General features: G+C 44.9%; 1 protein-coding gene across 1 annotated transcript in view; it reads right to left on the reverse strand.

The window, feature by feature from the left end:
- The window catches only part of LOC126285462 (peptidoglycan-recognition protein SB1-like), a 201,729-nt gene extending 188,026 nt beyond the window's left edge, over positions 1 to 13,703 (reverse strand). The window contains exon 1 of the mRNA XM_049984875.1: positions 13,609 to 13,703. Coding sequence (XP_049840832.1) covers positions 13,609 to 13,645 — 37 coding nt within the window. The 5' untranslated portion in view covers positions 13,646 to 13,703. The remainder of the gene's footprint in view (positions 1 to 13,608) is intronic.
- Positions 13,704 to 16,967: the final 3,264 nt, after the last annotated feature.

The following is a 16,967-nucleotide window of genomic DNA, read 5'->3' on the forward strand; positions in this document are numbered from 1 at the left end:
AATCAGTTGTTGAAGAGCGGCAAATAAGACCGTGCCAGTTTGTTCCTGAATAATTGTGTTAATAACCCAATAACAATCTGCTTTAACTTCAGAAGGTCAGCTCAATGACAAGACCTACAGCTGCATGCATACTGTGCAAGGTTCAAATGGCTCTGAGCACTATGGGACTTAACATCTATGGTCATCAGTCCCCTAGAACTTAGAACTACTTAAACCTAACTAACCTAAGGACATCACACAACACCCAGCCATCACGAGGCAGAGAAAATCCCTGACCCCGCCGGGAATCGAACCCGGGAACCAGGGCGTGGGAAGCAAGAACGCTACCGCACGACCACGAGATGCGGGCTAATGTGCAAGGCACTAGGATGTGTTTGGGAGCGCGTACCTTGTACTACATGTTAGGGTTTCTTCGCTTGCCAAATGCGTATAAAGCATAGGAAGCACCAAAAAAAGCACCAAAAAAACTGCCATTTTACAGTTTCTTCAGTTCTAATCTGCAGTTCATAACCAATAAATTGTGGTCAGAGCCCACTTCTGTCCCTGGAAATGTCTTACAATTTAAAACCTGGTTCCGAAATCTCTGTCTCACCACTATATAATCTACCTGAAACCTTCCGGTGTCTCCAGTTCTCTTGCACGTGTACAACCTTCTTTCATGATTCTTAAAGTGTTAGCTCTGACTAGATTATGCTCAGTGCAAAAGTCTACCAGATGGCTTACTCTTCGGTTCCTTTCCCCAGTCCATATTAACCTATTGCTTTTCTGTCTCTTCCTTTTCTTACTACCGAACTCCAGTCCCCCATCGCTATTAAGTTTTCGTCTCCCTTAACTATCTCAATAATTCATTTTATCTCATCGCACATTTCTTCAATCTCTTCATCATCTGCGGAGCTAGTTGTCATATACACTTGTACTACTGTGGTGGGTGTGGGCTTCTTGTCAAACCTGGTTGTAATAATGCGTTCACTATGCTGTTCATAGTAGCTTATACTCGTTCCTAGTTTGTAATTCATTATTAAACATACTTCTGTATTACCCACATTTGATTTTGTATTTATAACCCAGTATCCATCTGACCAGAAGTGCTGTTCCTCCTGTCACCGAACTTCACTCTCTCCCACTATATCTAACTTTAACCTATCCATTTCCCTTTTTATATTTCCTAACCTACCTGCCCTATTAAGGGATCTGACATTCCACGCTACGATCCGTAGAACGCCAGTTTTGTTTCTCCTGGTAACGATGTCCTTCTGAGTAGTTCCCGCCCGGAGGTCCGAATGGGGAACTGTTTTACCTCCGGATATTTTACCCAAGAGAACGCCATCATCATTTAACCATACAGTAGAGCTGCATGCCCTCGGGAAAAATTACGGCTGTAGTTTCTGTAGTTTTAGTTTCCTCTTGCTTTCACCCGTTCACAGTACCAGCACAGCAAGGCCGTTTTGGTTGATGTTAGAAGGCCAGATCAGTCAATCATTTAGATTGTTTCTCCTGCAACTACTGAAAAGGTTGCTGCCCTTCTTCATACTAACAGTGTAAATCCACCTGATGATGGATGTTTAAACCTTCGAAACGTGTTGTGGATATAAGTGAACAGTGACTGGTAGGAGTAAACTTTTTGCTTCATTCGATATCAGTAACAGTCGCTGTAAAATCTAAACTAAAATGTTCGCATTTAAAATGATACCGGCAGTTAGACCCGTGAAAGTATGAAAGCGTTCATGAAAGCCACTCTTAAGACATTGCACTCGAGGTTAAAAAAAAAAGAGGCAAAAAACGGCAAATAGAGGGTTAAAACATTTCGGTGAAATTTGTAGAATTAACAGTCTTAACTGTACAGGCGACACGGTACAAATACTGACTGTCGCATGCTGAAACTAATGGAAGTTGATGTATAGTCTATGATGCGTACATCTAGCCAATACCTAGTAACTGCAGTTGTATAGTACGAATTATTTAACTACGGTGCGCAGTTATTATACGTGCCAAATTGTCTCGTGTGAGTCGATGTTACACACTGTTAATACTGACTAGTCGCGTACACGTTCTTCTCCTTCCGTCTTCAGCGCACTATTGTAAAGAGGTAGTCACACCATGAAGTCTATACGTAAACACTGTTAATTCTCCACATTTCTTAAAAGTGCTTAGAACTCGATTACTTTTATTTACAGCAGTTGTCATTTACGAACAGTGGTTCTCACGAACTTGTTTCCATTCTGTGACAGCTCTGACTGTTGATTACAGGTTTAGGGGTTTATCCCGAAACACGTCGATGTGATAAGTTAAATTTTACCGCACCTATTTGATGTTTCCCAAGATGTCACTTCAGACTTGCTGGCTGCAAGACACGATGCCCAGAAGATGGTTAATACTGCTCTGTCATCTGTTCAATAAATGCACAGGAGTTCCAGGTTAATACGGGAAACATGAAGTTTTGTAAATGTCGATTACAGTTTGTGTACAACAAAGGCACATTTGCATACATGCGACGTGAATAAAGCTTGTAAAATATCGAGCAGAGGGAGGTGTTTGCGATGACTTTTCATTAGGTCAAACAGTGGCGCAGCTAGAAAAACAGTTTGAGAATCTATTTGCGAAGACATTTTCAAACATTTTTTGCCACAATGCAATCATCCCACATTATATGTATGCAGTTGTCACACCCTTTGGGTGAAATTAATCATAGTTAAGGCTTTTTCCTTCTATCACACAAACATAATCGAGATGAAAGTTTGCAGTACTGCTATAGCTACACTAGGTTATTAGATTGTCATATAATAGACTAACAGTAAAGCATTACAGCAATACAAAATTCTGTGTACATACCAGGTGATCAAAAAGTCAGTGTAAATTTGAAAGCTGAATAAATCACAAAATAATGTAGATAGAGAGGTACAAATTGAGACACATGCTCGGAATGACATGGGGTTTTATTAGAACCAAAAAAAAAAAAAAAAAAAAAAATACCAACGTTCAAAAAATGTCAGACAGATGGCGCTTCATCTGATCAGGATACCAATAATTAGCATAACAAAGTAAAACAAAGCGAAGATGATGTTCTTTAGAGGAAATGCTCAATATGTCCACCATCATTCCTCAACAATAGCTGTAGTCGAGGAATAATGTTGTGAACAGCACTGTAAAGCATGTCCGGAGTTATGGTGAGGCATTTGCGTCGGATGTTGTCTTTCAGCATCCCTAGATATGTCGGTCTATCGCGATACACTCGCGACTTCAGGTAACCCCAAAGCCAATATCGCACGGACTGAGGTCTGGGGACCGGGGAGGCCAAGCCTGACGAAAGTGGCGGCTGAGTACACGATCATCACCAAATGACGCCCGCAAGAGATCTTTCACGCGTCTAGAAATACTTTTCTTTGGTTCTAATAAAGCCCCATGTCATTCCAAGCATGTGGGTCAATTTTTACCTCTCTATCTACATTATTCCGTAATTAATTTAGTTTTCAAATTTATACTGACTTTTTGATCACCCGGTATGTTTACAGTACGTTTTCAACGTTTATCAGAAGATACGGTAGTACACTATGTGTAAGGTGAGTACAAGTAATCAGCTAGTTTAGGCTTTAACGATAATCAGCAGTCGGCTACACTCTGCTACTCGTGGCGCAGCTTGATGCGGCAGGGTACGGCACAAGAAGGTCGGCAAATAGTCGCACTCACTTTCGTGAAAAACGCGTGCACAACGCAGAGAGACAAGTTGCTTTATAAGACGCGGAATTAGGAGGGATGATGTGAGTGCGTTACCACTACTATTCATTTCTCTGTAGATCATAGCTCTCTGACAACTGGCCACCGTGGTACTACACTGTGAGCAATTTGGTGTGTTTCTAACCTCTGAGGACGGTGATGGATCACTTCACATTTCACAAACTTACAAAATTATCACCAAAAATGTCAAAAATACACTCCTGGAAATGGAAAAAAGAACACATTGACACCGGTGTGTCAGACCCACCATACTTGCTCCGGACACTGCGAGAGGGCTGTACAAGCAATGATCACACGTAGGCACAGCGGACACACCAGGAGCCGCGGTGTTGGCCGTCGAATGGCGCTAGCTGCGCAGCATTTGTGCACCGCCGCCGTCAGTGTCAGCCAGTTTGCCGTGGCATACGGAGCTCCATCACAGTCTTTAACACTGGTAGCATGCCGCGACAGCGTGGACGTGAACCGTATGTGGAGTTGACGGACTTTGAGCGAGGGCGTATAGTGGGCATGCGGGAGGCCGGGTGGACGTACCGCCAAATTGCTCAACACGTGGGGCGTGAGGTCTCCACAGTACATCGATGTTGTCGCCAGTGGTCGGCGGAAGGTGCACGTGCCCGTCGACCTGGGACCGGACCGCAGCGACGCACGGATGCGCGCCAAGACCGTAGGATCCTACGCAGTGCCGTAGGGGACCGCACCGCCACTTCCCAGCAAATTAGGGACACTGTTGCTCCTGGGGTATCGGCGAGGACCATTCGCAACCGTCTCCATGAAGCTGGGCTACGGTCCCGCACACCGTTAGGCCGTCTTCCGCTCACGCCCCAACATCGTGCAGCCTGCCTCCAGTGGTGTCGCGACAGGCGTGAATGGAGGGACGAATGGAGACGTGTCGTCTTCAGCGATGAGAGTCGCTTTTGCCTTGGTGCCAATAATGGTCGTATGCGTGTTTGGCGCCGTGCAGGTGAGCGCCACAATCAGGACCGCATACGACCGAGGCACACAGGGCCAACACCCGGCATCATGGTGTGGGGAGCGATCTCCTACACTGGCCGTACACCTCTGGTGATCGTCGAGGGGACACTGAATAGTGCACGGTACATCCAAACCGTCATCGAACCCATCGTTCTACCATTCCTAGACCGGCAAGGGAACTTGCTGTTCCAACAGGACAATGCACGTCCGCATGTATCCCGTGCCACCCAACGTGCTCTAGAAGGTGTAAGTCAACTACCCTGGCCAGCAAGATCTCCGGATCTGTCCCCCATTGAGCATGTTTGGGACTGGATGAAGCGTCGTCTCACGCGGTCTGCACGTCCAGCACAAACGCTGGTCCAACTGAGGCGCCAGGTGGAAATGGCATGGCAAGCCGTTCCACAGGACTACATCCAGCATCTCTACGATCGTCTCCATGGGAGAATAGCAGCCTGCATTGCTGCGAAAGGTGGATATACACTGTACTAGTGCCGACATTGTGCATGCTCTGTTGCCTGTGTCTATGTGCCTGTGGTTCTGTCAGTGTGATCATGTGATGTATCTGACCCCAGGAATGTGTCAATAAAGTTTCCCCTTCCTGGGACAATGAATTCACAGTGTTCTTATTTCAATTTCCAGGAGTGTATATCTCCTAGCACTGCCTCCAAAAGTGTTCTTGGTGATGAAATAATTGAGATTGAAATTTTTCGCCATTATTTTGAGTAATGTACGAAGAACTTCATGTAATGTATCACGGTTCTAAACTGGTAAAAACACTTCCTGGTTATGTAAGACGGTACCGGATCAGATACGAACCGATACCATTGCCCCTCCCCTACTCTAGGCAACGATATCCTGATATTTTTCAAAGAATTAATGAGTAGTTTCCATCACATGAAACGTCCCTTGATTTCAGAAAGACATAGTAATTCAGGAACAGTAAAAACAAAATGACATCAACGTTTAATGTATCATGGCGGCCAGATGTCAGTGTCCAACGGGCAGAATACATTGAGGTTACAAAAGTCGTGGGATAGTGATACTCGTATGCACATATACAGATGACGGTAATATCGCATACACAAGGTATGAAAGGGCAGTGCACTGATGGAGATGTCATTTGTGCTGAGGTGATTGAGGTGAAAGGGTTACCGGCGTGATTACGGCCGGACTATGGGAGTTAACAGACTCTGAAAGCGAAATGGTAGTTGCAGATATATGCATGGCTCATTCCATTTCGGGAATCGTTAGGGGAATCAATATTCTGTGACCCACAGTGTGAAGAGTGTGCCGAGAATACCAATGTTCAGGCATTATCTCTCACTATGGATAACGCAGTGCCCGACGGCCTTCACTTAACGACAGAGAGCAGTGGCGTGTGCGTAGAGTTGTCAGTGCTAACAGACAAGCAACACTGCGGGAAATGACCGCAGAAATCAGTGCGGCACGTACGACAAAGGTGACAGTGCGGCGAAATTTGGAGTTAATGGGCTGTGGCAGCAGACGACCGATGCGAGTGCCTTTGCTGACAGCACGGCACCGCCTGGAGCTCCTCTGCTGGGCTGCTGACCTCATCGGTGGGACTCTGGACTACTGGAAAACCGTGGCCTGGTCAGGTGATTCCCAATATCAGTTGGTAAAAGCTGATGGTAGTGTCAGAGTGGGGCACAGAACCCACGAAGCTATGGGCGCAAAGTGTAAACAAGGTACTGTGCAAGCTGGTGGTGGCTCCATAATGGTGTGGGCTGTGTGTACATGGAACGGTCTGGGTCCTCTGGTCCAACTGAACCGATCATTGACTGGAAATGGTTATGTTCTGCTACTTGGAGACCGTCTACAGCCATTCGTGGAGGAATTCTTACGGATGACACTGCGCCGTGTCACCAGGACACAACTGTTCACGACTAGTTTGAGAAACATTCTGGCCACCCAGATCGCCCAACTCGAACCCCATCGAACATTTATGGGACATAATCGAGAGGACAGTTCGTGCACAAAATCCTGTACTGGCAACAATTTCGCAATTATGGACGGCTATAGAGACAGCATGGCTGACTGTTTCTGCATGGAACTTCCAACGACTTGTTGAGTCCATGCCGTGTTGAGTTCCTGCACTACTCCTGCCAAAAGGAGGTCCGCCACGATATTAGGCCGTGCCCCATGATTTTGTCACGTCAGTGTATTTCGACAAGCCACCGCGTTGCCATCATCAGGTTATGGCAAGGTCGTCGCTTGCCGAAATATTTTTTGTCCATTGGCCACTGACATCTGACCTTTCACCCATGGACTATTTCGACATGGATTACGCCAGGAGTGATGCAGAAGAATTATAATGAGTGTATGGCATGAACAGCACTCTGTTAGTTGCGCTCCAAATTATCAAGTGTATATATGATGAAAATCTGAACTCGTAGAGACATATCTACATCTACAGTCCGTAAGTCACCTTACGGTGTGTGGCGGAGTGTGCTTTGTTTACCTGTCTCACTTCTCCCTTTCCCTGTTCCAGTCGCGCGCGATTAGTGGGAAGAAGGATTGCTGCTAAGCCTCCGTTTGGGCTCGAATATTTCTAATTTTATCTTCGTGGTCTTTCCGTGAGATATACTGAGGAGGAACCAACATATTGGCTGGCTCTTCTAGGAACGTGCGCCCTCGGAACTCGGACAGTAGACCACAACGTGATGCAGAACGCCTCTCTTGCAGCGTGTGCCACTAAAGCTGGCTCAGCATCTCTGTAGAGGCTTCAACCTCCATCATCAGGTGGATTTACATTGTTAGTGTGACATATGTGCGTGATCTGAAACGATTTTGGGATAATTTACGGCATTGTCTAGTGGAAAAACAAAAACACTATTTCACAACATGGTGTCAGGGAAGTTTTTGACTAAAAACTAAACGTATATCTAACAGTGAAAAACCAGAATGGCATACCTCCAGTGGTCACAGACTCCTTTCTCAGTTACATTTAAACTATTGTATTTCGTAAACAAACCTACGTTTCTGTCATTTGTGGACTTACAGAAAGCTTTTGACAGTGTTGACTGGAATACTCTCTTTCAAATTCCGAAGGTGGCAGGGGCAAAATACAGGGAGCGAAAGGCTATTTACAGTTTGCACAGAAACAAAATGGCCGTTATAAGAGTCGAGGGGCACGAAAGGGAAGCAGCAATTGAGAAGGGGGTGAGACATGGTTGTAGCCTATCCCCTATGTTATTCAATATGTGTACTGAGCAAGCAGTAAAGGAAACAAAGAAGAAATTCGGAGTAGGAATTAAAATCCATGGAGAAGAAATAAAAACTTTGAGGTTTGCCGATAACGCTGTAATTTTGTTAGAGACAGCGAAACACTTGGAAGAACAGTTGGATGGAATGGACAGCGTCTTGAAAGGAGGATATAAGATGAACTTCAACAAAAGCAAAACAAGAATAATGGAGTGTAGACGAATTAAATTAGGTGATTCTGAGGGAATTCGATTAGGAAATGAGACACTTACAGTAGTAGATGAGTTTTGCTATCTGAGGAGCAAAATAAATGATGATGGTCGAAGTAGAGAGGATATAAAATGTAGATTGACTATGGCAAGGGAAGCGTTTCTAAAGAAGATAAATTTGTTAACATCGAGTATAGATTTAAGTGTCAGGAAGTCCTTTCTGAAAGTATTTTGATGCAGTGTTGCCATGTATGGAAGTGAAACATGGAAGATAAACCGTTTAGACAAGAAGAGAATAGAAGCTTTTGAAATGTGGTAGCCGGCCGGTGTGGCCGTGCGGTTCTAGGCGCTTCAGTCTGGAACCGCGTCACCGCTACGGTCGCAGGTTCGAATCCTGCCTCGGGAATGGATATGTGTGATGTCCTTAGGTTAGATAGGTTTAAGCAGTTCTAAGTTCTAGGGGACTGATGACCACAGAAGACCCATAGTGCTTAGAGCCATTTGAACCTTTTTTTTGAAATGCGGTGCTACAGAATAATGTTGAAGATTAAATCGGTAGATCACGTAACTAATCAGGCGGTATTGTAATGAATTGGGAAGAAGAGGCACAACTTGATTAGAAGGAGGGGTCGGTTGGTAGGACACATTCTGAGCCATTAAGGGGTCACCAATTTAGTGTTGGAGGGTAGTGTGTTGGGTAAAAATCGTAGAGGGAGACCAAGAGATGAATACACTAACCAAATTCAGAAGGATGTAGGCTGCAGTAAGTACTGGGAGATGAAGAAGCTTGCTCAGGATAGAGTAGCACGGAGAGCTGCATCAAACCAGTCGCTGGACTTAAGACCACAACAACAACAACAACAACAACAACAACAACAACAAAACACCAAAGACAACCTCTGGAAGCTACTAGGTCCAAAGAACATATAGCATAACAGAAACATTATCTCATTGTACAAAAAATATACATCACAATAACAGTATTATTTCGCAGTAAGTTTTAAAGGATTATGGAGACGCCGGCCGCGGTGGCCGTGCGGTTCTGGCGCTGCAGTCCGGAACCGCGGGACTGCTACGGTCGCAGGTTCGAATCCTGCCACGGGCATGGGTGTGTGTGATGTCCTTAGGTTAGTTAGGTTTTATTAGTTCTAAGTTCTAGGGGACTTATGACATAAGATGTTGAGTCCCATAGTGCTCAGAGCCATTTGACCCATTTTGATTATGGAGACTTCCGCTTGAGTTGCTGAATATATGAGTTGGAATAAATATGGCAAGTGGAATACAGATCCTTTTCTGTCAATTCTATATAGCTGAAATTTCATACTCATTTATATAATCAGGTGACATGTTGTAAACTTGAAGTTCCACCTGATGATGGAGGTTTAAACCTTCAAAAAGCGTTGTGGATATAAATAAACAGTGACTGGTAACGGTAAACTTGTTTCATTCGATGCCAGTAACATGTTTATCCTGGAACATACTGGTATCGAAGTTGTGAAGAAGGTGTAACTCAGGAAGAATTGAAATATTACATTGCCATACGATCTTAGGCCACAATTAGGAAACAAATAATCTTTGCTTATATTCGTAATTCATGCGTTTACAATATTGTCTATGGTTAAAAGTAACGGTGAGTCTGCTTTAGCAGAAGCTAAGCTCGGCACGTACAAACCTCCTGTGTGGAATATTATACGGTATTTACAACTACTGCTACACGCATGGGTGAGAAACTGTTTATCCTGAGTTATCCGAACGCCTCCCCACCCCCCTCCCCCGACAGCAAACTTCCACACTGGAGAACACCCGCTGTGACGCGGGTGAGCGTAGAACGACCGTTGTATATTGATGACTTAGCGAACAGCGTTAGTTGCAGCTCGGGATTTTCGTAGATGATGCAGTTACCTACGATAACATTGTACTTCCTAAAAATTGAAGAAACGTCTAGTCAAATCTAGAGAAAAGATCGGCGTAGTGCAAAGACTAGCTCTTAATCAAGAGAAATGCAAACTTGTGCACTTCGATACACCTGAAAAAGTGTCATACTTTTCCTAGAGGATTACCGAATCAAAAGCAGTGTCAGTTACGCCACGGAAATATTTCGAAATGAGCAAGTGTAGAGATAGATACCTCACAGGTTCACTTGACGACGATTCTGTGACTAAAATATCAGTACTGAATTTACATGTCAGCGACCTGGCGTAATGTTGTAAAGCAGTTTATTGTCATGGATAAACAACCAGCGCATAAATGAAAACATTTTATTAAAATGTAATAAAGAATCACTTTCAGTACGCAGGCTCCTGTTGTTATCATAGTGCTAAAATTCGTAGCAAGTGGCTTCTTTAAACAACTTGCATGGAAGGCAATATTGTTTCTTTAATCTTGCACTTTTATTGGAGTGTTGTCTTTCACCACGTCATCCACATAAACGCAGTTGTGTGCAGACATGATAAACGTCGATTTCAAAGCCTTTTAATACGCTCTAATAGCATCACAGGAACATTCCTGACACGTGTTCCCTCTAAACCTTTTGTAGAACAGCTGCGTCACAAGCAACGCTACGTGTGCTAAAACGCCTCAGCTGACGGTTCAAAAGTGTGTGAATTCCTAAGGGACAAAACTGCTTAGGTCATCGGTCCCTAGACTTAAACACTACTTATACTAACTTATGCTAAGAACAACACACACATCGATGCCCGAGGGAGAACTCGAACTTCCGACGGAGGGGCCTCTCAATCCGTGACATGACGCCTCAAACCGCGCGGCTCACGGTTCCAGAAGCTTCGAAAAGAACACTCTGGAGTAAATTGAGTGATTTGTATTTGCATAATTTACATACGTTTTAGTTCATTGGTTTCTTTTATAGAGTTGTTATTTACGTAAATCTTTCTGCAGTGAACAAACAGTGAAAGTAAATTAAAAATTTGTAAAAAAAATGTAAATAACTTCCTGTCTTATGTTATGGACCTTTGTAAAAAAAATGTAAATAACTTCCTGTCTTATGTTATGGACCTTGATGTCGCTTGGAAACATATAAAATACATAACTCGTGACTGACGTTTGAGTAGTAACTGTAATTGTGTTTTATAATTAACAACAGATATTTTAGTTTACTTTTTAAAAGTTTTTTTTCGGTGAATTTAAGAAAATCACTTTTCAGAATTTCTTTACTTTTACGAAAATATTGCAGTTCCATAGGAAATAGAAACTGCAGAAAAAATTGTATTTAGAAATTAAATATGTTTATGTGAGCGTATGCAATTGTTTGTACAATTTAAAAGAGAGTTCAAACCCGCATTGTAGTGGGAGGGTATCGAAAATATCATTAAGGAGGTAGAGGGTTCCGCTAGGGCTTGTTTTGTTACAAGTTGTAGGCAAGACAAATGACAAACAGGCTGCTATTAGTTGGTGAGGCTCTGGAGAACTGCAGTTTGTCCACAACAGACATTGCATAGGAAACACTCGTACTGGCCGCATTTGCGTACTGCTAAACTTTCGGACCCCGTACCTGTCGCACTGACATAGGACATGAAGCGTATACAGAGACAGGGTGCGAACGGCCCCAACCTGTTTTGATTAACCACGGATGTAACAGAAATGTTGATAAATATCAGCTGGCAGACACGTGAACAAAGAAGCCGTACAACTCGCGAGACGACTCTACGCAATCTTCGAGAACCGTCGCGCCTTTGGGAGCAGAAACTACGAATATTCCTCAGGCCGCTACGTGTCCACCCACAAGGGAACCTCCACATCACATCCCCCTCAGATTTAGTTATAAGTTGGCACAGTGGATAGGCCTTGCAAAACTGAACACAGAGCAATCGAGAAAACAGGAAGAAGTTGTGTGGAACTATTAAAAAAATAAGCAAAATATGCAAACTGAGTAGTCCATGCGCAAGATAGGCAACATCAAGGATAAAGTGAGCTCAGGAGCGCCGTGGTCCCGTGGTTAGCGTGAGCAGCTGCGGAGCGAGAGGTCCTAGGTTCAAGTCTTCCCTCGAGTGGAAAGTTTAATTTTTTATTTTCAGACAATTATTATCTGTTCGTCCGTCCGCCCGATGCGAGGTTTTCGGCAAGTGAAATACTTTGTGAAAAGATTCTATGATTTTGCGTAGCTGCACAGGTACACAGAGCAGTATTGTTTACGTGATCGTGTGTCAAAGCTGAGGCACTCACACATAATCAACTTCACCCTCCAAAATTCCATGACATGTTCAGATTTGCTTGGACATATGCAGGATTTGACGGTCTACACACGGAAAAATTTGAAAACATTATACGCATATGTTTTGACATAGAACAGGGAAAACTGTGCGACTGTGAAATTGTTGCATTCATTTGTTGCAGTTTATGTGACAAACTCTTGTGTTCTCATCACTTTTTTGGAGTGATTATCATATCCACAATAAAACGCAAATCGGGCAATGTAGAAGAATCTTTTTACCCATTCGCCAAGTGTACAAGTTAGATGGGTCGACAACATATTCCTGTCATGTGACGCACATGCCGTCACCAGTGTAGTATAGAATATATCAGACGTGTTTTCTTGTGGAGGAATCGGTTGACCTATGACCTTGCGATCAAATGTTTTCGGTTACCATTGGAGAGGAACGTCTTTTCGTCTGCTAATCGCACGGTTTTACGGTGCGGTCGCAAAACACAGACACTAAACTTATTACAGTGAACAGAGACGTCAGTGAACGAACGGACAGATCATAACTTTGAGAAAATAAGGAAAGTAAACTTTTCACTCGAGGGAAGACTTGAGCCAAAGACCTCTCGTTCCGCAGCTGCTCACGTTGACCACGGGACCACGGCGCTTCTGAGCTCACACTATCCTTGATGTTGCGTATCTTGCGCATGGACTACGCAGTTTGTATATTTTGCTTTTTTTTTCATAGTTCCACACAACTTCTTCCTGTTTTCTCGATTAGTCTGTGTTCAGTTTTTCAAGGCCTGTCCACTGTGCCAACTTATAACTAAATTTGAGGGGGGTGCGATGGGGAGGTTCCCTTGTCAGTAGAGATCAAGCACACAGACCCGGGGCGAAAACGTCTCACACTACAGACGCACAAGCAGCGATGCTTTCTCACGCTCCATCCGCGAGTGGAAAGTGAAGAAACCTGCACATGTGTGGTACAATATAGAGAGTATCCTGTCTCACGCAATGCACAGTGAGTCACAGATTATGGAAGCAGATGTGCGTCGAGTTTTGAAGACCTGTGCTGTCGCGACCTCAAAAATATCCTGTCCGGACGAGAGATTTGGAGCGAACTGGCACCGACAGTAACACCTAACTTGCAACTGCCACTGAAGTCGGTGTGCTTATCTCGCCAGATAGAGGTTCCGGTAAACACTGGCGTAAACCACAGCAGTTTTCGAGACGGCAGCTGCCACTTCCCCACCGACGCCACAAACAAGAGCTACGCAGGCGGCGCTGCAGAGAGCAATCAAGGAGCAGCGGCCTTACCGTCTTCCGAATCCTCCTCGTTCAGCCGTCTCGCCATTGCCCGCCTGCACGGCCCCCGTCCGCGTGCTTGACGGAGCTACACTGCGGGCGGCGGACACACCGAGGAAGCGCCGGCGTGACGTCACGGTGGAGTCCCGCGAGGAACCCCTCCCCCCCCCCCCTCCACCCCTCCACTCGCGCACTGGCCGCTCGCTCCCCACCCGACCGCGCGAAATCATGGCTCAGCGTCCGACAACAGCTCGCCATCTGCGTATCGTGACGAGTTAGACAGTTACGCGCGTGTTCGACGGATCTTCATTTCAATCTTTCGTTACGAAGTACGAGACAGATATACGATTACTGCACACTTCCACAGCGAAAAATATGGCAATATACTGAGTATTTGCACGATGAATGGTGTACTTCTCCACGTTCATCCGAGTTGTTGTTTCCGTTTTCTGCACGATATTTCGACGACCACCCCTCCGTCTTCTTCAGGTGCTGCGATTTTTCTGTTATGTGTACTCCTTGCGCCTTTTCAGTAGTTGCAGGGGCAACAGTCTGGATGATTGACTGATGTGGCCCTGTAACTATAACCAAAACGGTCTTTCTGTGCTGGTACTGCGAACGGCTGAAAGCAAGGGGAAACTACAGCCGTAATTTTTCCCGAGGGCATGCAGCTTTACTGTATGGCGTGGAGAGCTGCATCAAACCAGTCTCAGGACTGAAGACCACAACAACAACGTACTCCTTGCCTCGATCCAAACAGACTGAACTGTTGTTGGCAAGCCACTGTTTATACACCGAAGAGCCAAGGAAACTGGTACACCTGCATAATATCGTGTAGGGACCCCGCGAGTACGCAGCAGTGCAGCAACACGACGTGCCGTGGACTCCACTAATGCCTAGAATAGTTCTGGACGGAATTGACACCATGAATACTGCAGGGCTGTCCATAAATCTGTAAAAGTACGAGGGGGTGGAGATCTCTTCCGAACAACTCGTTGCAAAGCATCCCAGATATGTCTGGGGAGTTCGTCGGCCAGTGGAAGTATTTCAACTCAGAAGAGTGTTCCTGGAGCCACTCTGTAGCAATTCTGCACGCGTGGCGTGTCGCATTGTCCTGCTGGAATTGCCCAAGTCCGTCGGAATGCACAATGCACAGGAAGGGATGCAGGTGATCACAGAGGATGCTTACGTTTGTGTCTGTAGTAATTCTGCACGTGTGGCGTGTCGCATTGTCCTGCTGGAATTGCACAAGTCGGTCGCAATGCACAATGCACAGGAATGGATGCAGGTGATCAGAGAGGATGCTTACGTTGGTGTCACCTATCAGAGTCGTATCTAGACCTATCAGGGATCCAATATCACTCCAATTGCATACGACTCACGCCGTTACACAGCCTCCACCAGCTTGAACAGTCCCCTGCTGAAATGCAGGGTCCGCGGATTCATGAGGTTGTCTTCAAACCTGCACACGCCCGCTGACTCGATACAATTTGAAACAACACTCGTCCGACTAGGCAACATGCTTGACGGACCCAGGAGAGGCGTAAAACTTTGTGTAGGGCAGTTATCAAGGGTACAAGAGTGGAACTTCTAACAACCCTACCACAACAAAGGTCAAAATTCAATAATGTTTGTGGTGTTGCTCACGCTGCTAAATACTGCATTTTCGGGCAACAACAAAGTTATTATGTGGCAGGTGTCATTAGAGCACAGTTAATAAAGTCATTTCATGTAATAATGAATAAACTAGGCACTCATCTTTTCGTGTTTCCCACGCTGGTGGTCTCGTTGTAAAATCATGGCTCAATCGTCGAAAATCTAGGTGGTGATGATTCGAAGCTCGGATGCAAAAAGGCCTAGGTTTTATTCTGATATGTTCAAAAGTTTTATAGATGCCCATCACTATCCATTCTTGAAGATTGAACCTTTCAAAGTTAGCACAATAGTGATGTTAAAAAAATAATAATCAGCACTCCGAATTTAAGTTACACTCCCTTTTAAATGCTTTTATTTCAATATGACGTAACACACAAAACATCACTTCACAATACAAAACATATTTGAAAACATTTTCCTCACAGTCACTGTTATAAGTTCACATTTTATAAGCTGACTACAATACGCGTCTTTCCAACATCACGTCCAAGACTTGACTTTTTCAAGGTCCGACTCTAACTCACTAACAATTGCTTACGCGCCCAAAAATCAGAGTTACAAGTACGTCAAAGATCATAGTGACAGAAGAAAGAATACACATAAGAATAATATCATTGGAACATAAACATATCGATGCATCAAAGTATCTCTACATTAATGACATCAAATCTGAATGTTGTCTCAGAAATATGTCCACTACTTTACAGAAACACAGAAGAATATTGCTGGTATCGAGAGGTTGAGTTGAGGTGCCGTTATGGATGCATAATTCAAGTGCCATTACAAACTTTAGCTCCGAAAGCCCATATCGATAAGGTGTCGTTGAATGGTTCCCACGCTGAGAGTTGTTGATGGCCCGGCAGTGAAATCTGCAGCAATCTGCGGAAGAATTCCACTTCTACCAGCCGCCATCGGTCCCGTTCTTGCGGGCTCTTTTTCCTGCCGCAGCGGTGTCGGAGATTTGATGTTTTACCGGGTTCCTGATATTCACGGCACGCTCGTGAAATGGCCGTGCGGGAAAATCCCCACTTCATCGCTACCTCGGAGATGCTGTGGCCCGTCGCTCGTGCGCCGACGGAAACACCACGTTCAAACTCGCTTTGATGTTGATTACCTGCCATTGTTGCAGCAGTAACCGATCTAACAACTGCGCCAGACTCGTGTTGTCTTACAGACGTTCTGCCGACCTCAGCGCCGCATTCTGCCTGTTTACATATCTCTGTATTTGAATACGCTTGCCTATGCCAGTTTCTTTGCCGATTCGGCGTAGATGACTGTCAGTTAGATTCCCAACGACCCAATGAACGCACTGGTGCTATTTTGTTTTTCGGAGCCCGCAACGATGTTATGTGAGACGCGTACACTCTCAGCGTTTCCGTGACGGCCTGCGAGATCTTGATAAACTGAGTGCCAGACGCCAGTGTTTGTTTAAATTGAACGCTCCGTCCCTGTTTATGAGATTTTGCCGACACCTTTATTCCGAAAGACTCCTTAATTACTCTCGCTCAGGAACGTGGCCCTTTTCACGGCGATACTGCTCTCTTCGCATTTCATTTCGTGATTATATTCGAGGCAATGCTCCGCGACAGCTGATCTCCTCGATTCTCGTAGGTGAGTGTGTCGCTCATATTCCTCGCACCTCCCCTCGGCTCTTGTAATAGACTGCCCTTCGCGAGGCATGCCACATTCGCGTCAATATCTTGCACACGTGGTTT

The sequence above is a fragment of the Schistocerca gregaria genome, chromosome 8 (assembly GCF_023897955.1).
Source record: "Schistocerca gregaria isolate iqSchGreg1 chromosome 8, iqSchGreg1.2, whole genome shotgun sequence".
Taxonomy (NCBI): domain Eukaryota; kingdom Metazoa; phylum Arthropoda; class Insecta; order Orthoptera; family Acrididae; genus Schistocerca; species Schistocerca gregaria.